Source organism: Sciurus carolinensis, chromosome 6 (genome assembly GCF_902686445.1).
Source record: "Sciurus carolinensis chromosome 6, mSciCar1.2, whole genome shotgun sequence".
NCBI lineage: Eukaryota > Metazoa > Chordata > Mammalia > Rodentia > Sciuridae > Sciurus > Sciurus carolinensis.
Window position 1 is genome coordinate 33,475,152 of NC_062218.1, and position 24,377 is coordinate 33,499,528.

At 38.6% G+C, this 24,377-nt stretch overlaps 2 protein-coding genes across 2 annotated transcripts in view; one reads left to right on the forward strand and one right to left on the reverse strand.

Annotated features, from left to right (window-relative positions):
* Osmr (oncostatin M receptor) overlaps positions 1 to 12,730 on the forward strand; it is a 63,448-nt gene extending 50,718 nt beyond the window's left edge. Inside the window, 10 exon segments of the mRNA XM_047555389.1 lie at positions 374 to 450; positions 1,580 to 1,802; positions 4,685 to 4,870; positions 5,872 to 5,976; positions 7,499 to 7,579; positions 7,582 to 7,671; positions 8,178 to 8,345; positions 11,228 to 11,309; positions 11,767 to 11,839; positions 12,272 to 12,730. Coding sequence (XP_047411345.1) covers positions 374 to 450; positions 1,580 to 1,802; positions 4,685 to 4,870; positions 5,872 to 5,976; positions 7,499 to 7,579; positions 7,582 to 7,671; positions 8,178 to 8,345; positions 11,228 to 11,309; positions 11,767 to 11,839; positions 12,272 to 12,286 — 1,100 coding nt within the window. The 3' untranslated portion in view covers positions 12,287 to 12,730.
* A 7,918-nt stretch (positions 12,731 to 20,648) lies between these two features.
* The window catches only part of Rictor (RPTOR independent companion of MTOR complex 2), a 126,080-nt gene continuing 122,351 nt past the window's right edge, over positions 20,649 to 24,377 (reverse strand). The window contains 4 exon segments of the mRNA XM_053743412.1: positions 20,649 to 21,843; positions 21,985 to 22,123; positions 23,602 to 23,725; positions 24,008 to 24,163. Of these exon segments, the coding sequence (XP_053599387.1) occupies positions 21,769 to 21,843; positions 21,985 to 22,123; positions 23,602 to 23,725; positions 24,008 to 24,163 (494 nt within the window). The 3' untranslated portion in view covers positions 20,649 to 21,768.

The window sequence follows — 24,377 nt, forward strand, 5'->3', positions numbered from 1 at the left end:
CCTCCCCTGCAGCCTTTGTAGATGGCGCAAGCAAGTAGCCGTGACCCGCACCTGGAAAGTCACACGTGCGAAGTTTTCCCAACGCCCCTCCTAGAACTGATCTAGAAAATGATTGCCAAAAGCTCTGAGACTTGATGTTTAAAAAGATGTCTGGTTTGGTGTCACATTCAGGGCCAGATGACGCTTTTTTAAACTCCTACTAAATGCACCGAGTGAGGTGTGAACTGCGTGGCTGTGGATAATTGGGTAGAAATCGCAGAGACTGAAGGGGCGAGAAGCAGGCCTGTGGAGGGCAGGTGCTCATTGTGGCCTTAGAAAGCAGTGACTCTACACACACATTATGACCTGAGAACTTGCCTTTGGTTGATTGCAGCTCCTTCCGAGGCTCCTGATGTCTGGAGAACAGTGAAGTCAGAGAATAGAAGTCATATTGTGACCTTATTCTGGAAGGTAAGAGGTGCAGTTTCAAAAAAAAAAAACCCGATTTGCTTCCACTGTGTCCTTCACAGTGAAATTGTGAACATTGGTGATCTCAGCACTAGTCCAAGGGAACTGCTTCCCCAGCCGAGGAATCCTGCTCCCCCTTCATGTCCTGACACTAGCACTACTCCTCTCCTGGCGGCCCATGCCACTGATGGCCGATTCTGATTGCTAGAACCTTCCTCTCTGTAAGTTCTACTCAGGCCCACCCTTCACTTTGTAGCTCCCAGGGGAAGGGTACATGTGGGAACCCACATACCATATTTTTAAAATTATATTTAAATATTAATATTATTTATATTTAAAACTTATAAACATAAAACTATAATATTAAATATCATGGTTTCTGGCCTAACATCCTTCCTGGCTGCCTGGAAGACCAGCCTTCTTTTCAGAACTTTGAGTGAGAGAGTGTTTTATACCAAAGCATGGTAATGCTGAGAGGGTCAGCCCCAAACCACAGCCCATCCTGCTTTTCTTCCCACCTCTAGTTTCCCTGTCCTGCAAGGACCTCTGTGCTCACACGTGTGAACCTGCCACTCCGACAGCCAGGTTATGTCTACATCTCAAGCAGAAAGCCACTTCCTGGTCTCTGGTCTAGGGATGCACATACCCGAGCACAGTCTGTCCTAGGGAGGGTGAGCCTAAGGAACAGACCTGGACCTGGACCTGGGCCTGGGACTGTGGGCAGAGACTCTCTGTAACCTAAAGGATCTTCTAGAAGAGGGAACTGCGGACTGAACAAGAGAGGCGGCCAGGGCTCGGCTTCTTTTGCAAAGGCTGCGGGCGCTGCCGTTTCTGTGTATGGGTCTTCTCCTCTCTGCTGCGCCTCCAAGTCCCTCTCACCAGGCTGAACAATCTCCCTTTCTCTTAAGTTATAGGTTAGAATGTCTGATTCTAAAATTGGTGAAGATGATATTTTGTCTACTAAATTGTTGGAATTTACTGATGTGTGTGTGTGTGTGTGTGTGTGTGTGTTTGTGTTTTCTTGAACACATATGTGTCAGGCAATTGAGGGACCAGAAAAGATGACAAAATAATTATACAAAGTCCTTTCAAAGTAAAGCCCATTTTAAAATAATCATCAATTTTTTTTCAGCCACTCTCAAAACTTCATGCCAATGGCAAGATCCTATTCTATAATGTGGTTGTAGAAAATCTCGACGAGCCATCCACATCAGAGCTCCATGCCATTCCTGCACCTGCCAGAGGCATAAAGCTAACCCTTGACCAGTGTTCTTACCGAATCCACATCACAGCCAACAACAGTGTGGGCACTTCCCCGGCATCCGTGATTATGGTCCCTGAAGACTCTGGAAACAGTGAGTTGTTTTTTGGTTGGTTTCATTTTCATTCTCTAGGAAAATGTTGGTGATATGACTAAGTAGCATTGGATAGACTGAGAAGATGTGAACTTGGAAAGATAAAACATCTAGGGGCAAACACTGTGAGTCATTTCCTTTGGGGCCAGGTGTGTCCACAGGCTTCAGTGGGACAGTGCCCCTCACAGTGACAAGGTCTTAGCCATGGCCAGAGAAGCACATTCAGGAAAGTATCCCAGACTTATTCAACTAAGTGCAACCCCACAGACAGTCTTCACCAGGAAGTAGGGTCCGCACTTCTGTGCCTTGTGATTTGTGAAATATGAGTTGCATTTATGGCGTTGAAAAACTGTGGTCCGTCCTTGTCACTTATGAAAGGCCCAGGAACGCTTCCCAGACTTGTAAGGAGAACTGGTGTCCTTTTTCCTGAGGTGCTTTGCCAGTTGCATAGAGTGAATGATGATAACTGGCCACTCCCTCATCCTGTGAAAGAGCCAAACAAGGTAGAAATGACCTTGGCCGCAAAGTCAATAGTGATATTAATGTCCTTGGGACAGCTACAGAAAAGTTTGGAAATAGTAAATCATGATGGTCACATGCCATGGAACAATACACACGAGGATATAAGGCCATAGGTACTTGGCACCCTAAGGTCATTCATGAACTGTGTAATGATGATACTCTTCAGTTCTTGCTGTTAAACTTCCAGCCCTAGCTTATGAGGCTGGGGCAGGTTGTGTTTTAACAATGATTCAAGTCTGGTTTAAATTTGGGTGAAGTGGGCCAGATTACAGTGTGGTGTTGTTTTGTTTTTTTAACTTTTAAAAGAACTATCCAGTGTGTGTCAGATAAGAAAAAGCAATTAGTACTGTGCTCCAGAAGAGAAACTCCAGGAGTGTTTAAGGTGACTGCTTTGTGAAGAGCCATGAGAGGAGATGAAGAGTTGCATTCTGACCTCATTAAGGCCAGAAGAGGGAAGTGGACATTGGGTGCAGCTGGTGGAGCTGGTAGATTAAAGAATGTCTCACGAGCAGCCAGTCCAAACAACACTGCTGAGTGCCATTACCAACTCAGGGGGCTTCTCGTCAGTGGGTTTCTACCACAGCTTCCATTGCCCTGCCTTCAGACTTTCGACCTTCCCACCTTAGGCTCCATCTAGCCCTCCTTAACTGGCCTGTGCTCTTAAATCACTAGTGTGTGTCAAGTGGCTCATGTGCGATGAGAAAAATCAACAAGGTTAATCCAATTCACACCAGAGTGTGAATGATTAAAAAAGACTTCCTCTACCTCCCTCTCTCAAAACATACCTGCAGTTTTCAAGAAGCAGCTCGCTCAGAGTTATAGCCCGAAGTTTGGATTCAATGTCAGTCGGTATGAATAAGCAAAGTGAAAACTGTCAGCCTCTGTGTGAGGGCGATTTGTTTCTTTGGTGGAGGAAGGGAAGGAAGTACATGGGCAGGATATTTAGCGGGGGTCTTCCCTCATCCATAGGGCTATCCATTCCTTTGGGTGTCTCCAGCCATTTTACAGTTTGGTGGCCTAGAAAAATCAGTAGCGCACTCTTTCACACCAGTGTTCAATAATCAGAACTGCCAGAAGGCAGGCAGCATGCCTAGTGAAATTTGAATTGTACAAATTAGATTTTAGAGGAAGTTGGTGGAAATAGAGTAAAATCTTCTGCCTCAGGGTCAAAGCATAGCCCTGCTTGAAATCAGTAGAACTGGTAGTTCAGCAAGGCCACGCCACCGTCCTATGCTGGTCCTTGCTTGACCCAAGTCAGGACCTACCTGGTGGTTTTTTCTTTTTTTGGTCCTCTACTCCAATCCTGCCCCTAACAGCTCAGAAACAGCAGTTTGTACAAGGATAGCTAACATTTTTGTGGGGGAACAAAGCTGCATTGGTCATTCATTCAACAGGTAGTTTTTGAAAATAGATGGAGTACCAGCAATGGGTCGAGGTCAAGGATCAGCAACCATTTTAAATTAATTAATTAATTTGTTTATTTATTTTTCCATGCTGGGGATGGAACATAGAGCTTTGCTCATTTTGGGCAAGTGTTCCACCACTAAGCTACATCCTCAACCCTCAGCAAATTTTTGTGGGTAAAGAAGCAGATAATAATATTATAGACTTTGCAGGTCATACAATGTCATATATTTTATAGTCTTCTTTGTTGGTTTTTCTTTGACAAAACCCTTCTTTTCTCAAGGGTCATAGTAAAATTCAGCCTCAGAAGTCAGAATCATCCTGTCAATAGTTATAGGTGCCAAAGTCTGGTTGGATCCAAGAGGGTCAGGATGAGGTGCATGTGAGATACAGGTGTATTTTCTGGGACATGATAAGTCCCACTCAAGCCCCTGTGGCCATTGAAGAGATAGGCTCTTACCAGTCAGTTACTGTGTTAATCAGCTTTCTGCTACTGTGCCAAAATACATGAGATAAACAACTTATAAGGAGGGAAAGTATATTTTGGCTCACAGGGGTTTTACTTCATGGTCAGTTGGCCCAATGCTTTTGGGCCTATAGTGAGGCAGAATACCATGGTGGATAGGGTGTGGTGGAGCAAAGCTGATCACCTCATGGGGGCCAGGAAGAAGGGAAAGAGAAAGGAGAAAGTAAGGAACCAGGGTTCTAACAGACTCTTCAAGGGTGCACCTTCCTAATTACTCAACTTCTTCAAACTATGGCTCATCTTTGAAAGGTTCATCACCTCTCAATAGCAGCACGCTCTGGGGACCAAGGCTTCAGTACACAGGGCTTTGGGGCTATTTCAGACCCAAAGTATAGCAGATACATTTCACATGCATGTTTATTTACTTCCTTACTAACTTTTTAAAACTTACAATTAATTAAATCAAAAGTCTTGCTGTGTTTCTACACAGGAACAGAAGAGGTTGAAGAAGAAAGAATTATTGGCAAAGAGGATGGATTCTTCATATCGTGGAAACCCCAGTCTGGAGACGTCATAAGCTATGTTGTGGACTGGTGTGAGCCTCATCAGGACCTGTTCTGTGATTTGCAGTGGAAGAAACTGGGTCCCAATACCACATTTTCACTCATCAGCTCAGGTGAGGAGAACTTCCATATTAACATCTGGCATATCCACCTTGCAGTGAGTTCACCAGGATTTCTGGTCTACCGCACAGATGCTTTGACTCTGCTAAGCTAATAGTTTTGAAATCACAAAACCAGCATGGGTGCTAGTAGTTCATATTTTACAAGAATGTATTCTAAGATTTGAGCTGTTTTTGCAAAGTGTGGAGACCTAAGGTTGGATCAGTTTTAGATTTGATGAACTTGTTCCTCTACATTAGCCATCTCAAATGAGTGGAAGAGGGACCTTGTAACAGTTGTCCTGACAGCATTTACAAAAGCAGAGAAGCATGTGGATTTGGGAGATGATTACAACAGATTTGATTTGGAGTCAATCATCAACTTTCAATGTAAAAAAACTTGTAGAAGTGGAACTCTCATCTCCACATTGGATTTATAACTTAACAACTGCTACTTTACCAAAGTCCAAGGAGCCCATTTATGGCTTAAGTAGGAGGGTGGGAAGTGCCATCTACTAGGCTAAGGGACAGTGTGGGAGCTGTCTGGGTCCCCTGTCAGTTTTAGTACCACGGTGGGTTCTGGAGGCAGACTGCAGGGGAAAGAAGGAAGTAAAAGCAAAGATTTCTTGACATTGGACCTTCATGAGAAGAAAGAAGGCAATAACTACAAGGAGAGTCAAAATTGAAAGAGAGTTTGAACTGGTTTTGTGTGTCTGACTTGATTCTGCACCAGTTTTCTACACATGGATAAGGACATGTTTGAGGGTTCTAACAAGAGGACATAGTCCATGACACTCCCTGCAGGCTTTGTTAGAGGCAACACCATGGCGCCAAGTGTTTGCAAGGCAGGGGACTCAATCACCCAACAGAAGGAGGGATGATGGTGGAGAAAAAGCAGAGGTCCAGGAAAGAAAATGATTAGGGGAATATAAATTCATTTTTTCATTCTTTTTCTTTTCAGAGCAAAAGAGAATGTCATTCTATGTTACTGAAAGTTATTTATTTTTCTTCTCTAGATACTTTCAGACCGGGGGTACGATATAACTTCAGAATTTATGGAATCTCTACGAAAAAGACTGCATATTTACTAGAGTATAAAACAGGATACTCCCAGGAACTGGGTAAGTTTAAAGAATTGAATATGCTTCCTGTAAAATTAGTTCAGAACCATCCAAGATTCTTAGCTTTGGGTTTAGGAAGATTTTATACCCTTCGTTTTCATGACTCTATTTGTTCTGGGAATTGGACTTTTTAAATTATATTTTAATCATTCAAATGTAAGACGTTTTTATTAAAGGTGGTTTACAAATTGTTATGCAAAACAAGATGAAGTAATTGGTAATTTTAACATCCAGATACATAAAGCCAGGGTGAATATTTTATTTATATCCTGGTATTCCTTTCTCTCTAGAGATAGACACTTTTAAATACAAATGAGATCTTAATCTGTGCAGTTTGTAAATTACTTTTTTGATCCATTTCACTAAACATTATTGAACCACATCATTTCCACGACCAAAAAGTGCCTCAGTGTATATATATATATATATATATATATATATATGCATGTTGAACAATTTAGAATGATTATAGGAATTTTCACAACAAACTTCAGTTTCAGTATCTCATAGCCCAAGTGCCAATTCTCAAGCCCTTTTCCCTCTCTCCTCCGTTGCACAGTCTCTTGTGTCCTTCCTGAATCAACATCAGAACATCAGAATCAACATCGGAACAACATCAACATCAAGGCTATTTGTCCATATCCATGATAATGGTTTTTAAGTGAAGCCCCAGAGGTGAAATACTTATGTCCAAGGGTTTGAACTTCTCTTAACTATTTTTTTTTTTTATCTCTTTACAATTTTTAGGACTTTTCAGACATGTTGTGAAATCGCCCCATGAGCTCCCACCACCATGGTCCCCAGCAGTGTGGGGAATTTTCATTGTCCCTCACAGTGCTTATTCACCTCCTCTGGCATCCGAGGTCTCGGGCTGGCTGAAGGCTGCACAGCTGGCCCTTGACCCTCTCATGCACATTAGAAGGAGTCTCAGCCAATCCACAGATCACAGCGGGCTCTGAGGCAGGCAGGTGTGCCCTCTGCCTGAGTGTCTTCGTATGTGGCTAACTGCATGTGGAAACAGATCCAAGAAGGCTTCAGAATAAATGAACCCAGATTTTTTCAGTGACACCTAGGTAGTTTTTCATTGCCTCAACCTGGGATCCAGAGTTCTGCAGTTCCTTGCTTCCTCTTTGAGCATAACCGTGACTCTTCCTTCTCTTCCTCTTCCCTTCAGTAGGTTCTCCGGTGGGGTCCTCCCTCAAACATTACTTAGAAATCAAGGACAGAATCAAGTCTAAGAAAGAGATTTCATCTGTTTTTTTTTTTTTTTTTTCTTCCCATTTTTTCTTCTGGTGCAAGTTACTTAGTCTCTCTTAGTCTTCCTGGGCTTCTATTTCTTCATCTGTAAAAGGTAAATTGCTCAACTCCTCAGCTCTCACAAGGGATGTCCAGGCATAAATCCTCTAGGGTAACAGATAAAACTGTTTAAGTTCTTATAGCCTCCACAACTCGCTGTGGTTCTTTTTTCTGAGACTATTTCAAATCGTGACTCCTTTCTTACCTAACTAACTTCCCTTCGCAGCTCCTTTGGACAGCCCTCGTGTGGCCATCGCTAACTTGACCTCCCGCTCCTTTGCTATGACATGGAAGGATTATTCCACTGAGTCCAGCCTGGTTTTATACAAGGGTATCGTGTCTACCTGAAAGCCAGGGCCAGGCAATGCCACCCAGGATTTGAAAATGTGGTTCTTTCAGGTACCATTTATTTGTTCCTTTACAGTTTTGAGCTCTTATTATTCAGAGGCATTACAAAGGCTACCATCTCTGTGGCAAGGTTGATGGTCCTTCCCCCATGATTTAACGATCCAAAGGAGTATTTAGACAAGCGAGTGGGCTGAATAAGGGGTGGGGGGGGGGCTGGTCATCTGCTCCTTAAGGAATCCTGCCACTCGGGAAACTTTCTTACCCTTTTTACTTCAACTTTGTCAAATGTTATTACAACTTCTTTTTAAGTCTCTTGCAAAGCCTTGCTGACTCTGTCAGATTTCTATGCTCTGCCTGGTCACCAACAATGCCTGTTTAGTGGATTTTTGCTTACTGCGCCATCTCTTGAAAATTTTCCCCAGGGCGCTGGAATGAATGTGATATTTGGTTGTTGCAGAGGCAACAGGAGTATATGTCTAACTCTGTCATGAGATCTCTACCATGCTCATAAAAAAATAATAACTCTTATTTCTTAAAAAAAATTCTAAAAACCACAGGTGTTTCAATATATTGCAAGTACACCATTGATGACCCCCAAAAAAAGACATTCGTTGTGGAAAACCTACAGCCGGAATCCTCCTATGAGTTTTTCGTCACTTCGTACACAGGAGCTGGCGAGGGTCCCAATGGTACCTTCACAGAGGTCACAACACCAGATGAGCACTGTGAGTTGTTTTTCCAAATCAAAAGTCTATCTTTTGGAGTTTCTGAGAAACTTGCAAGTTACAGAAATGTTGCCTTAGACTTCTTCTAGATCAGGAATATTCAAACTTTTTTCCTCCAACCCTTTTCCTCTTCCTCTTTCTCTTTTTATTATACATACACCCCCCACACACAAATCATTACACAGAACCCTGAGTTGGAGTTATTCTGACCAATTTATGCCTGGAACTTTCCTTTTGCTCCTCTCAGCCAACCCTGAGGTCCTTCTCTGGAGATCAGTGTCAGAATCCTTTGAAAATCACAGTATGTTTTAGTGTTTAGTGAAAGAGCCACAGGGAGCAGGCAGACATTAGTGGTTGTCAGTAGAACTGCTTTCTGAGGCCAGTCATCCTTCTGACTGTTTTCCTGGTGGCAAACTGATAGCCTCCTGCTTTGCCAGGCCTCCAGGGGCAATTGGAGGTCAGTGGGACAGAGTCCAGGCAGGGGCACATTCACTAGCTCCACATTTGTGTACTTGGTTGGGAAAGGGTGAGCTGGAGCTGGGTCTTTTCAAAATGCGTGTGGCTGGAAGAATGGAGAAAGCAAGAAAGAAGAATGGAAATAACTGGTTGGTAGAAAAATATATCCCTGTGGCCAACCCCGAAATCCCATGATCCAGTGGTGAGAAGATAGACACTGATGGAGGGAGGGGAGAAAAGAATGTCTGCCAGGAGGGACTCAGAGGAAGTTCATGTTGAAAGGGACCTTGAAGACACCCTTCGTTGTAAACAGGCTCAAAAGTCTTGCCAGAGGTCACCAACTCCTGATACTTGCAAGGTCTCTTTTCTGAAAGGGGAATTTTGAGGACAGAAAGGTCACATCTTGTAGAACTGCTGACCCCAGAGTGCTGACAGGTGATAAGGGCACACATAGTTGCAGGGGAAGGAAAATAACCTGGAAATAACTCCAACATGACAAAAGTGCTCCACTAATATGAATCATGGGCTCAAATCTTACACTGATTTGAGTTCGGGATACGGATGGTCATGTGATGGTCTAGCAGTGAACTGGCAGGAAATACCATCCACCACCTGCCTCTGCAGCTCTGTAACCCCATGAACAGGAAGGGCCCTTAGGTTCAGCAGTCCTGACACGCATACCTATAGCCTCACCTCAGTGAAGAGACCTTGAGTTGAAGTGCAAGTGCACTAAGAATATTGTGTAAAATTACCTTCGGGTTGGCAGGTGCCCAGGAAACACAAAAATCTCATGTGTATGCAGTATAGCAAAATGAGAAAAAAACTTGAAATCCAAAAAGTTCTGGTTCCAAGTATTTTAAGGAAAGGGTATTCAACTTGTATTATGCCTCACTAAAAAGTTTAGTAAACTAGTAGAAAATTTGGAAACATTGTTAGGTCCCACGTTTGCTCTAACTACATTCATAATTTAACCAAATTTTAACTCAATTGTAGTAGTTAAAAGGGCTGATCTGGAGAGCAAGGTGTTCTTAGTGACAGAGTCAGGAAGAGAGTGCCTCTCCCCTGCCCTGGTGCCAGGCTGATTTGAGGCCAGGTGTTGAGGTGCTTGCTTAGGCCTCTTACCTTTCTGGGCCTTTTCTCCAGAACCCTGTGTTGCCTCATTGCCCTGGCTTGGGCAAAGCACTTGCCCAAGCCAGCTCTCCTTTCCAAGCTGCAACATCACCCACAACACTGCTACCCTCAAACCAAGCTCCACTTTTCCAGGGTAGCCTGGTATAGGGATAGGGAGTGGGGTGTGCAAGAGGAGGCAAATGAATTGAGCAGAATCATAAGTACATGGAATAACTGTTAGCCCCCACCTCCCCTGAGCAATTTGCATTGAGTATTTACCAAACCAGATGCGTGATTAACTTGGCCTAATTGCAAGAATGGGAACAGGAAAATGGATCTTCAGAAAAAGCACACAGCTAGGCACTGTGGCACCACGCCTATAATCCCAGCTACTTGGGAGGCTAAAACAGGAGGATCACAAGTTCAAAGTCAGCCTAGGCAACTTAGTGAGCACCTGTCTCAAAATAAAATAAAAAAGGATTGGGGCTGTAGCTCAGTGGTAGAGCTCTTGCTTAGTATGTGTGAGGCCCTGGGTCTTACTGCCAGTACCAAATTAAAAAAAAAAAAAGGAAGGTTGCTGACATATCTGAGAAGTAAATGAAAAATAGAATGATTCTCTCAGGTTAAGATATATTCTGCTAATTTTATCTGAGGCTAACTAAAAGAGTTGTACTAATCAGTTAGTATGTAACAATCTCAAGGTCTCAGTGGCAGTATCACAATGACTATTTCTGCCTACTCATGGGTCAGCTGTGGCTGGGCTAGGCTGAGCCAAACTGGACTCCAGCTTCAGTGGGGTTCAGGTTACTACATAGTAGTTCACTCTGGAGCTCAGGCTGAATGGGCAGCAGCTGCCTGGGGTGAACCCTTCTCATTGCGGATCTCAGGATCACAAGACCAGACAGAATATGCCAGCACATCCCAAGCTTCTACTTCCCCACATCACAATTACCAACGTCTCATTGGCCAAGCCAAGGCATATGGCTTGAATCCCCAGTCAAGGACAGGAAGGTGCTCTCCACCTACCAGGAAGCTTGGGGAAGGGTGGAGAAAGTATAATTCTAATTCTGGGAGCAACTGAGGAAGTGGGAGGTATGGTCCACTTTATCAGAAAGGTAGTGAGTCTGCATCACCAAGTATTGGCTGATTGGTCAATTTCCCCCGCTGACTAGGTAAAACTTATATTGAAACATGCAATAAACGAACATTTGAGGAGTAATAAACATGTAAAACTATTCTGGCTCACAAATTTATTTTATTCTTTTGAGGAGGTAGAAGTACTCATTACAAATATATCTTTCTTTTCCTTTCTCCAGCCCATATGATGATCCTCATCATCCTGCCCATGATTCTTGGTGTCTTGCTCATCATGCTATCTTGCTACTGGAAAAGTGACTGGTAAGTGTGTGAGGAAGGTTTTATCAGGAAAGTGAGAGAAAACCTGAGGAGTTTAGTAGGATGGAAATGACATGGAATAATAGGAGCAAAAGCTCTGAAAAGGGAAAGGAAAAAGGAAGCATACGTGTTTTGACGGTTTTGCTTTCCAAGTCAATACATGAGGAAAGTAATGACCACTTAAAATTAGGAGATGTGAATTTTTTTTCATATTTATTTCCATGTGCTTGGTGGTGTTCCAAGTGCTTTATGTAGAATAACCCACTTCATCCTCACAACAGCTCTGTGAGCACTGTTTATCTCCACTTACCCAACCAGGAAATTAAAGCAGAGGGGAGAGCTAAATTGCTTAATAAGGGATAGAGCAAGGATCAGAACCCAGGAATCTGACTCCCGAGTTCTCACTCTTAATGATTCCACTAAAATGTGAATTTCAGTCTCATTATCACTGTTTTTCCAGGGTGAAAGAGAAGTGTTATCCTGACATCCCAGACCCTTACAAGAGCAGCATCCTGTCATTAATAAAATCCAAGGTAAGAACACGTTGTGGATTGGGGCCACAGTAATTGCACTTTCCTAGACCTGTTCAGGAAAATATGACAAATTAGAGGCACCTCTGCTCCCACAGCCATGAAATAGGTGGATGGAGGGTTGGGGGTGAAACTCGGTGTTGGAGTGCTTGCTGAGCATGTGTGCAGCCTCAGGTTCCATCCCAGCATTAGGAGAGGGTAGGGGCTTAGGGGTGGTTATTTAGAAAGAGAGAGGAAGAAAGATAGAAATGATTAGAGCTTTGATTTCTTCTGTTGGGGGGAAATCCTTGGGGTTTTCAGCACCACCTTCGGGGTTAATTTGTGACCAGGAAGAAATGTTAAAAATCGAAGCTCCAAGTGCATTTCACATGCTTATATACTTGGGTGCACATCTCCTGACACATTTACATTATATGTTTCTTGCTTCCTTTCCAGGAGACCCTCACTTAACAATAATGAGTGTCAAAGACTGCATTCCAGATGCTATTGAAGTTATAAATAAACCAGAAGGGACCAAGACACAACTCCTGGAGACTAGGAAGCCAGTCACAGAAAACGAATTAACTAAGCCTATCTACCTTTACCTCCTGCCAGAAGGAAAGGATTCCTCTGACCCCGGCCCCTGCATCTGTTTTGAGAACTTTACCTATAATCAGTCAGCTTCTGACTCTGGTTCCTGGGCCATGTCTCAGTACCGCTTGAAGACCCACCATGTCAGCTGGGATTATTGCCCTCACCCAATAATTTACTGAAGACACTAGAAAAAACTACATGAACTCCCTGGGAGAAATGCCAGCTGAAGAAACCAGTTTGAGTTATGTGTCCCAATTGGCTTCACCCATACCTGGAGACAAGGACAGTCTTCCAACAAATCCACCAGTGCCAGCACACTGTTCAGAGTATAAAATGCAAATGGCAGTGCCCCCATGCCTTGCCTCACTTCCCCTTAATGAGAATAGCAGCCAGTCCTCGATGACCCTTTGAGGTCAAGGTGAACACTACCATTAACCAGCACAGACCCAGTACATACACTACACAAATGCTACAGGTTGCAGAGCTGGCACCATTCCATAATCACCTGTCCTGGCCCTTAGTCCCAGTGAGCTGTCACTATTTACAGGCTTATTTTTATAAGACCACTACAGTCTGGCTAAAGGCCAGAAGCTCTTTAACATTCTCCTTGCAGGTTTACTGTAGAAATGGCAGAATCATAGGGACATGCTGACCTGGTTGCTGTTTCTTCCAGGCTCACCTCTCTCATGATAGACCTGAACCTGACATAGGGATAGGAATTAACCACTCACTCCACAAACCCCCAGTACCGTACAGGGTAGCTGTGGTTCTAGAAGTTCAGTCTTTAGTGAGAAAACATTTCCATTAGAGTTCACCCCCATGTTTAATATCTTAAGGGTAAAGTAAATAGGAAGAATGCTTGGATAAAGGCCACAGAAGATTTAGCACTACAGCATAAATTGTGAACGTTCATCTGCTGTTTAATAAAAAACTTAATAGAGGTGTTTGAGATCAAATCAGCTTTTAGATTTGACTTGAAATTGTTAAGAATTTATAGTTTCTTGACCCAGTAAAATTAACACTTTTGGGGACACAGACCTAACCTAATAGGTAAGATGTGTGAAGTAAGATTCTCACAATTCTTCCTCTGTCAACTTTATACAGTGAAGGACTAGGATTAGCCAAGAACACCTGCCTTGGTATCAAGTCAATAGTATTCCTGTTCAGTTGACATCAGTCTTTTTCCTTAATTTTTGACTACCTCAGAATAGAAAAATATGCCATTGAGTAATTCCACTCACACTTTATGGCTCCTCTTCTTTTTTTCCCATGAACTATGTGTAAATGACCTGTTTCTACTTAGCAACCTTTGGGTCAAGAGAATTGTCTCATTTTAATTCCTATTATGCTAAACTAATAAATAAAAAGGAACTTCAGCGTTGGCTACAAGAGAGACTGTAAAGAGTTCTATGGAGGGGGAAATCTATGTTGGCATCAGAGCCATTTTGTTGCCTTTGAACCAATGTAGTTGGCTGTCCATATTTCTGGCTTATGCAGCTAAAGCTTCAACCTACCATGGAGAGAAAATATTCAGAAAAAAACTGCATCTATACTTAACATATAACAAACATTTTTCTTGTCACTATTCCTTAAATAATACAGTATACCAATTATTTACTTAGCATTTACTCTGAATTAGACATTAAAGATGATAGTCTTTGGGAGGATATGTGCAAGTTTTATGCAAATGCTCTATCATCTTATATAAGGACTTGTCATCCACTATTTTTGTTATCCCCAAGGGTCCCGGAACCAATCCCACCAAGAACACCTCAGGATAACTGTATATGCAAAGCACCTGGTACCTAACAGGTGTCCAATACATGGTAGTTCCTTTCTCTTTCCTCTGCCTGCCAACCAACCTCATTTATCATACTTCTAAACAAGCATAAAGAGGGTTTGCTTTAGTATTGTCAACTGCTGTCAGTGTGGTAGAAACGACTGCCTAGGCGCATGGCTCTGCCACCAAATGTCAGCACTATAGAAAGTCTCCACATCTCATGTGGCTTTAAAATATACCTATACAAGCCAGTTCTGTTGTGTTCAAGTTTTCCAACCTCTTCCTTACACATAACCAAGACCTTTGCTGGAAAATTTGGTTATGTACTAACAAACAGTATTTTGATTAGTCTAACAGTTGTGAGAAGACTTTGGGGCCAGTATTGTCATCATTTATTTATGCTCCTTTGTCAATTATGCTTTTCTTTTGAAACTTGTATGCACATGTCAACATGGGTTGATTTGTAAATGTTATTTTTCCTTTAGATTGTTTAAAACATAATCCACAAACCCTGAAGTTGTTTTTGCTGTTGCAATAAGCTTTAATTAAAACATTTCACCATTTTTGTTTAATCTGTATCAGTGAAATGAAAATCTAACAATCAGTATAGCCAATAAGCCACCTCATTAACTTACTAAAATGTCAGTTTCTGATTACCACTTCAATCCTCCTAATCAGTCTCTGCAGCATGAGACCTGGAATCCCTATTTCTCATTTCCCAGGCATTAGACTCACACTAAACTTTGACAATGGCCTGTGCTGAATGAAGTCTTTCTGAAGTCTAGCAGGAAATGCCTAGAAACAGCTTTCTGTTTATAATACCACTGTGACCTATAGTTATAGCCATAACTCTACAGAACTATACATGTGTACATTCTTCTTCAATGGTCCTAACAACCGAATACATTGGTTTCTAAAAGCTTTGTTTTCAATACTATGTGCAATCTTATCATTGCCTTAAGAAGTGCTATTCAGAAACTTTGAAGTTTATATTCATGTGTCAGAAGAAATATCAGGATTATATAAACATACACAACATAGAATTTAAATACATATACAAGAATAGAACAATGAACCTTATGTAGCATCATTAGCTCCAACAGTCACCATCCATGGCTATTCCAGCCTCATTCACACCCCTTTTCACTCTTCCTTCTTACATTATTTTGAAGCAAATAATACAGTTCAAATGTCTGAGTTTCTCTAAATAGAGCTCTACTTTTCCTAACATAGCCCTAAAGTCTTTTAAAAAATTTGCAACTAAAACCAAACAAGTAGTAATTCACTGAAATATCAGGATATTTTGGTGGTGGGCTAGACTGGCATTCTTGACCTATAAATGCTGCATCAGCCTGCACAGCAATAATCAGTTGCGTGCAGGGAACCACAAGGCATCTGACTGGGAGCAAGGATCTGTTGACAAAACAGTCACAAATCTGGTGAAAATGCTTGCTGACATTCTAACTCCTAGTCCATATATGTGTCAGCTTTTTGTCATTATGTCAAAACACCTGACAAGAGCAACTTAAAAGAACAAAGGTTTATTTTGGTTCATGGTTTCAGAGGATTCAGTCCATAGCAGTTGGGGAGCACAGAAAGGGGCCAAGGAGAAGATAAACCCTTCTAGAGCATGTCCCCAATGACCTACTTCTTCCTAGCAGGTCCCATTTCCCAGTACACCCATTTGGCCATCAATGGGTGAAGTCAGAGCCCTCAGGATCTAACCACTTCCCCAACATCACACCTCTGAGCGCAGGAGACTTTGGGGAATGTTCCAGATCCAAACCATTATGATATTAATTACAGTCAATCTAATAGAATGTGCTTAAGAAAATCAAATCGAATTAGACTCAGGTAACATTGCTTCTAAGGGCTCTGTTGAAAGATAAGTTTGCTTCATCTCCAGTAATTCAGAAAACATGTTAAAACATTGCATATGAAGTAGAACTTTTATAATCATGAAAGAAATATAACAGAAGAAAAAACTTCAGAATTAGCAGTTGAACTGATATCTACAAAAAAAAAAAAAAAAAAAACAGGTATATTCAATTTGAAGGTCTAAGAACAGGTCATGGTCTTAGTTCTTTAAGCATTAAAGAAACAAAATTTTGAAAAAAATAAGCCAATACTAAAGTAGTATTTTGCTTTTATACACAAAGATTTTTAAATGGAACTTTTTTTTCCCCTTTAGTGCTGGGAATTGAAGCCAGGACTTTGTACATAGTAAGCATATGCTCTACCACTGGACTACATTCCCAGTCCCATGAACCAATATTTAAAAAATTCAGCTGTATTGTGACTTTTTCCAAAGATCAGCTGAATGATGACAACATTAATTATTCTTTTAAATCTTATTTTGGGATCAACTACATTTCTGATACATAGCAGAGGGCAAAAGGAAAAATAATATGCAGAAACCTGCTTAAAAACCAAACTATCTGCAATCTGTTTCTTAAAGTAAGACACATATTTTACATATATGTGTGTGTGTGTGTTATATAATTTTATTAGTTCTTTTTAGTTATACATGACAGTACAGTCCATTTTGATATAATTACACAAACATGGCAAATATCTTATTCTAATTAGGATTGCAGTCATGTGGATGTACAATGATGGTGAGATTCACAGTGGCATATTCATATACATTTACAAGAAAGTTATGCCACATTCATTCTACTATATTTTACCATATTTAACAACTATAATAGACTTAATTTTGATGCTAAATTTTATTCTCCAGAATTGTAAATCTCTCCATAATATTTTCTGCCACTGGGCGCTACGGATTAGCCTGTCTGATGATGCCAGTTAATGTGTGAGAAGTTTTCATACACACGTCAGTATCTTTGGATTATCATTTATATATAAAAATTTCCTCAAAAAATTCAGTTATTTTTACAGATATTTCTGTTTTCCAACCCTTAATCAGAACTTGAGACTTGAAAACTGAAGGGGTGTTGGTTTAAATTATAGAGGAAATTTTAAAAAGTATAACCGTTTCTTTTAGTTATCAGAGACATTCTATGTGTTACTGAACTAGCCCGCTGCTTGTGGTACAGAAAAGTCACCTGTACCGGGAATGACATGTTGTCAGCATTACATGATTCAAGTCAAGGTTGTGTGACTACAAATTGTTTTAAGTTTTCAAATAAAACAATACAACCACAAGTTTAAGAATTTTAAGTACATTTTATTAACAATGTATCCCTTTGATAATATTATGCTTCAGGTGGCTTGTAATGCCCTTGACATAAACTGTATACATTATACAAAAACAAGAAAACGACAACAAAAAAAATCAAGGTGAGCAAAACCATTTGGGGACAAATCTTATTTAAATTATACACAACTCAATGAAATATTCTTACGGAAAATATATAAATACTTTTTCTTTCTATGTTACAGTTATACAATATAAATCAGATTTCAATGTCTGTTCAGTGACCTACAAACACCAGAACCTCCAAATATGTAGCAGCGATTACTAAATAAAAAAAGAAAATCATGTGGTTAGAGAGCATTAAGTCTGAGTTTTTTCACAATCCCTTACCACTTTTTAAAACTAATTTACATCATTTGTTTTATAATGCATCTTTAGGGTTTCTGAGAGACCAGTATTGGAACACTTTTCAACAATCATCTATAAAATTTTTTCACTTCCCTTCTCCACCCAAGACTTTGCATTCTGTGCTAAATTAACCTAGTTAAGTGGCAAAATTGTTTAAGATATACTTTTTTTTGGCATAAATTATATTTTTCAAATTAAGTATTTATAAAGAAAGTCAAACAAAATGTGCAATTTATGCATGCTGTGGCATAGTTTTTCACCTGCATTACAAAAATACTCCAAGGGGGGTAAAATTCAACATTCTGGGAGTCATATAAATCTATAATGAATGAAAACTACCCTGGGAACCTGGAACTAGAAGAAAAAAAAAAGGTTCCTAGAAAGAGTCTTAAAGATGTACTTGTTTCAATGTTCTTTGATAAGCACTGCTATTAATTTCACTGGTATGCTTTTAAATCAAACTCTGTAGTGAAACTCTTGATGGTAATAAAGTATTTCATTAATGTAGAGACAATGGAGACCTTTCCCAACTTACAATTTGGAAAATCTGAAATGTTCATTCATTCTAAGCAGTTCTTATTAGTCTCTCAATTAATTTTACCTTTTCTTTCTTCCCATGTTTTAATGGATTGTGAATTTGAGATGAAACTGGAAGTATATGACTAAAGGGGAAAAACATCTTACTTCCAAAGAACATTTCCCAAAGTAGTTTACAAGTTCTTCTCACACAAAATTAGCACCTCACTCTTACCATGCAAAAAATAACTGCAGTTATAATTTGAATGACAGACAATTTGGTTTTTATTGCTTAATGATCTGTGCTTTTAATATGGGGATAAAAGGCATTCTCTGAATGGAATGAAATAAAATTTTATATAAATAGCAACAGACAAATCTAAATAAGCACTGACACCTCACTGTTGTACACTTTGCCACTGTGACATGCCTTGAAACATTCAGCTTTAATTATCTCAAGCTCTAGTCAAAAGAGCCAAAAACTACTAAAGCCACCATTTCTAAAGGACTTGTACACATTATAATAATAATGTACTTCCAAAGAGCCTCTTTTTAATGTCACTGTCTTACAGAATGTCCTTATGCTAATAATCCTTATTAAAAAAATTTAATTAGGGAGAACACACTTTTCCCTCCCTTCAAATAAACCTAAGCACAAACAGGAAATAAGAATGTAAGAAATTTTAGAGCATATTTAATTATGAATACTAAATTTCTAATTTCCTTATTTATCCGTATTTACTCAGTAAGTGAAGCAGAAATCTGTTCTTGAAAAAAAGTCAATTAGAAATGACAATTCACTTTACATAAGAAATTCACAGTTTACAACCAGTCTAACTGTTCAAATTCTTCCAAATTATTCAATAATTACCAAGAGTACAAATTTATGTGAACTAAGATTAATTCTAAAATCTTGAAAAACTATAGAGTTGGTATTATTTTGGTATTCTATAATCTGGTAATATCTATTATTTATAGATGAATTTCTCATTTCTATTACCACTTACACCATTCCTAATCTTTTCTGCTATAATTTAATATTCTTAAACATGTATGTTAATCACTTGGCACTGCATGTATTTTCATCATAAAAGTCTATTTTTATACAAACAAGTACTCAAAGAAAATGTATTAGACCTGCCTGTCAGTAAAACTACGGATAAACCAAATAGCACTACAAATTTAAATATAGATTTTTTTCTTAGTGCAGTGATGATCACAAAGCTCTGAGTGTCTTCCCAAAGTAAGTGCTATAGGCCGACATAATACACACAAACATGTCTTTCAAAGTAACAGTCAAAAAATTCTGTTCAGGCTAATAGCAACAGCCTTAATTTCAGGATGGACGAGTTAGGGACACAGGGATGGTCTTGTGTATGTGACCAAAAAAAAAAAAAAAAAAAAAAAAAATTACTGTTAATTTTGAGGGATTAAACCACAGATTTTATAGTCTAAATTAACTGAGGTAGTATTTAAAATGAATGTCTAAAACCTTATTCCCATTTTTAACAAGAATACTATACTATTTCCTTTGGAGTTTTTAACCACTATTTGGTCAAGTATTTCTGACATTTGGTTCTCTGGAAAGGCAGTTTAATCATCCAGGACCAAAGACCAAGGTGACAGGCAACTTTCTTAGAAGTACTGTTGACATTTAAATAAACACTTGGGTTCAGTGATAAAGTTAAAAATTTTGTTTGTTTTACCTTCATAGAATTTTATGAGAGAAAATTTGAAGAACCACTTTTTAATATAAGCAGCAGCTTACAGTCCTTATCTGCTTTGTTATAATGTAAGTTGCTACACAGTGCACATAAGAACAATTCAATGAAGTGCAGTCAAAGAGGTGTTAGGAAGGAAGTGAGATGAAAGGTTTCATCCCAATGGGAATTTTCAGTGCCAGTAAATTAAAAAAAAAAAAAAAACCAACCCCCCCAACCCCCCCCCCCCAAATCAACCAAACAAACAAACAAAAACTATCTCTGTGAATTATGTCTTCTAGTTCACAGGGTTCTCTAACAGAGATCTCAAAGAATAGACACATTACAAAAAGGATCTGCAACTTGGGAAAATATTAACCAATGTTCTATGACCGTGTCAAAGCTGATGTGTGACTGTAAAAATGGTCTACACAAAAAGGGTCCTAATCAGTCCAGCTGGATTTTTTTTCTATTTCCATTTATATATAGATTTCAAAAAAGATAATCCTTTCATTTACAGGCATTCTAATGATGATGGCCATGCTATTTTTATATACAAATTTGCATATATGTTTAATTCCTGTAAAGATTTCCAAATATCTTTATACATATACAAATTAGACAGACAAATACAACCTTGCCCTCATCAACTTAACAACTTCACAAATGTGATAAAGGCAAAATCACTGCATTTATTTAGTTTGTGCAAAACAAGAACACTGATATAAAAATTAAATTACTGCTGCTTTAAAATTTAGGACTTAAGGCTTTTCACTACAAGTTTTAATATTAATAATGAGTTTTGTTAATGATTTTTTAAAAGGAAATATGGCTCTTCTTTTCCCATGGAATGTGTAAATTGCAGGCAAACTTATCTTCCATGGGATTTCTGAAGTATTATTTAATGCTTTCCTTTACTCTGGGTCTAAAGTAATAGTGCTTGTTCACGTTCCTGTTTAAAATGATAATATAGGAAACTGATGAAAATGGAAGTCCTCTGGAAATATATGCATTCTATAAATGGGAAATACTTTCAATTGACCTATCAAATGATTTTAAAATTTTAATCAGGAACTGTAGTGAAAAACCTTAATGGGTTCAAATAGCCTATAATAACACATTGCAACAAAACTGAAGAGGTGGAAAAGAAATAAGAATCTTTATGTAGTCTAATAACATAAAAATAACTTACAAGTCCTGGGTTGTTGAGGCTCTTCTTTTGCTTTGAGGTTATAAACCTCTGAAGTAGTGTTACAAACATTAAGAAAATGTGGAAGGGCCAAAGTTCCCCTCTAATACCAGCAGTTACAGCACACCCCATTGTGGTAACAGGATGCAGACTTAGAGACACTGATTCCTGGTTTCCACGAATTTAGTTAACAAACAAGGCATCTTTATATTTACTCTAAAAAAAAAATTCAGAAACAACAATGTGAAGGGCGCTTCTGCATATCCTATTATTATTCCACTGTCATTATGTTTTTAAAATGAAAAAATAGAAAACCCATGTAGGTATTCAGTGCTTGGCTCTTGCATATGATGGTAACTGAAATTTTCAAAATTGTGTAATGAATCATAAACCCTTCAAAGGGCTCAAGAGGGGAGAGAAGGAAGTTGTTTTGGTTAGGGAAATCAGCAGTTCCAACTGTTCATGTACCAGTAATTGCTGGAACAGTGTGCAGAAGATACTCCTGTCTTTGCTGCCCAGTCAGTCAGTATTTTCTGAGGCTTTCAGGAAATCCACAACTATGAATATATATAGTATATATCTATACACATCATAAATATGAGGTCAGGATTCAGCAGATGTATCGATTATAGGTTGCTTTGGTGGTATTGCTAGCACAGCCTCTGCTTCTTCATGCATCTAGAAAAAATATGGTAAACTGTTAATGACCTTTACACAATGTAGATATATTAATGTAATATAGATATATTAATTCTTTCAACATAATTCAAACAGAATTATTCTTGGAAGAAAAATTTCAGCAGTAAAAATTCTACTTACTTGTAAAAACTGTACATCTTGAAATAATTCTTGTATAAACCTCCGACATGGAAGTCTAAATGTGCAGTGTGACAGCAAATGAGAAACCTCAGAGTAAAGGCAGATATCATCAAATGTTTGAGGATACTTCTCCTTGATTCTAAAATGAAAGAAAAGACTGTGGTGTGATAAAACTATAATCATTATTTACCCTTTTTCCTCCAAAGTATCACTGACTTTAAAAACATTTCTTCTCCAGATATTGGTTAGATGTCATATTTGGGGTGACAGCTTAAGAATATATTAAATATTCCTATTAAACACTTATGTTAGATACTCTGAATTTTAGGTTTGTTTTAAAACTGGGTTTTTTGTTTTGTTTTGCTTTTTTTTTTTTTGAGTCAGGTCTATGTTGCCCAGGCTGGCTTGATGGCGTGGAACTTGCCATCCTCCTGCTTCAGCCTCCAAGTAACTGATTGTGTTTTGTTTTGTTTTTTATTTTTTAAGATTATCAAAACCTGAATGGATCTTGTAAAATAGAAATAGTATTTTTCACAAACATGGGAAATTGCTGTATTTATTTATCGGCCTAGGATGACTTAAATATTTTCAAATTCAAGTTTTAAAATAGAAATGTTTTTAGACTAAAGTTATTAAAAACTTTGGGTTGTCTAGATCTTCTGACACTTCAAACAGTGGCTTTTAGCTGGAGCACTCAGAATCAGCTGGGGGATTGGGCAGGGGATGAAAACTACAGTGCTCAGCTCAGAGGCGGATAGTGAGACCCTGGCACCTGCATTGCCTTTTAAAAAACCTTGCTGGAAACCCTGAGGTGCATTTCTTTGAGAACCACTATTTAAAATAGTTCAAATAAAAATGCTAAAGACTTAATTTGAATTTTCTTTTATCATGTTGTTCTAATTTATAAAAACAGTAAAAATCCTACAACTTTATTAAGAGAAAAAAAATTAAAGAATATAGGACTTGTGTAATAGAAGTCTTTTTTTTTCCTAAAACTTTCTGGTCTTAGAACTTCCTCACCTTCCTAAAAATTCTTAAGGACCCTCAAAAGCTTATCTATTTCTTTATTTTTTTTGGTTGGGTATACTTCAATAATTACCACATCAGCGGTTCAAAGATATTAACTCATTTAGAAAAAACTTTATATGTTATTATAAATATACTCAATAAGAAACAAGTTTTTCTAAAACTAAAAAAAAAAAAAATGAGAAGAATAGCATTAGTTTTTAGAAATTTTTTTTTAGTTGTCAATGGGCATTTATTTATTTATTTATATATGGTGCTGAGAATCAAAAGCAATGCCTTACACAGGCCTGCCCAGTGCTCTATCTATAAGCCACAACCCCAGTCACTAACACTGTTTTTATAGTTCTACATTTTTATAGATCTTTTATAAAGTATGGCTTTAAAGAAGATAGTGTAATTCTCATGTTTCCTTCTGCATTCTCTGCTTCAATATATTGTTTTGAGGAGAATATACAGAAATAAGTATAAGAAAATCCAGCCTTGGATATGCAATGTAATTACTGATGTTAATTTGTCTAACTTTTGAAGTACTTCAAGCATCATTTTTCACCTTAAAAAGCAGAATAACATTCATGAATATAATTTACTCACGTTAAAAGTCCAGTTTCATGACATTTAGTTGAAACTGAACTACTCAAATTAACTACTAATCTTAGAACTTCTTTGCGAAGGAGTATACGGCACATTGGTGTATCATCTGGAATTGTTTTGACACCTGAAAAGAAAATTTCAGTGTGAAGTTATTTTATCATAATGTAAAATGATTACAATTCATGAAATTTGTTTTTGAACTTTACTTGAAATCTAAAACTGAGATTAATTACACGATCTGCAGACTTGTGAGTGGCAGATGCAGGCACAATATTTAAGTCTGCTAAACTGCACAACTAAAACTGACTGGCCATAGTTTTTGAGACAACTTTATAGTATTATGAGAAACAAAATCAACTCAATATAGTTTTATTAATAATACTTGGAAGCGAATCTTAAAACTTACCTAATAATAATTCTGTGCTTTTGGTGCTGCTAGCTGAGCCTTCTTGAGATACCCCATCACTGCATCCAGAAATTCCTGAAAACTTAGAGGGAACCACTTCTAAGGGATTGTGGATAGTCTGCTCACACCAATCAGAATATGGAATATCTTGAAGGTCTGAAGAAAAAAATGGTTTCAATGAAAGCATCATAGTGGCTTAATTACTGTGTTTTTACTGTACATTCTAAAAGAGAGGAATCCTTGTAATTTCTTTTCAGTTTTCAATAATTACTCCCCATGATGAGTATTTTCAGAATGGATCTATACGGCTCAGATAGTGATTACTCAGGGAACTCTGTTAAATCCTAAAGACATTTATAAATAATAATTT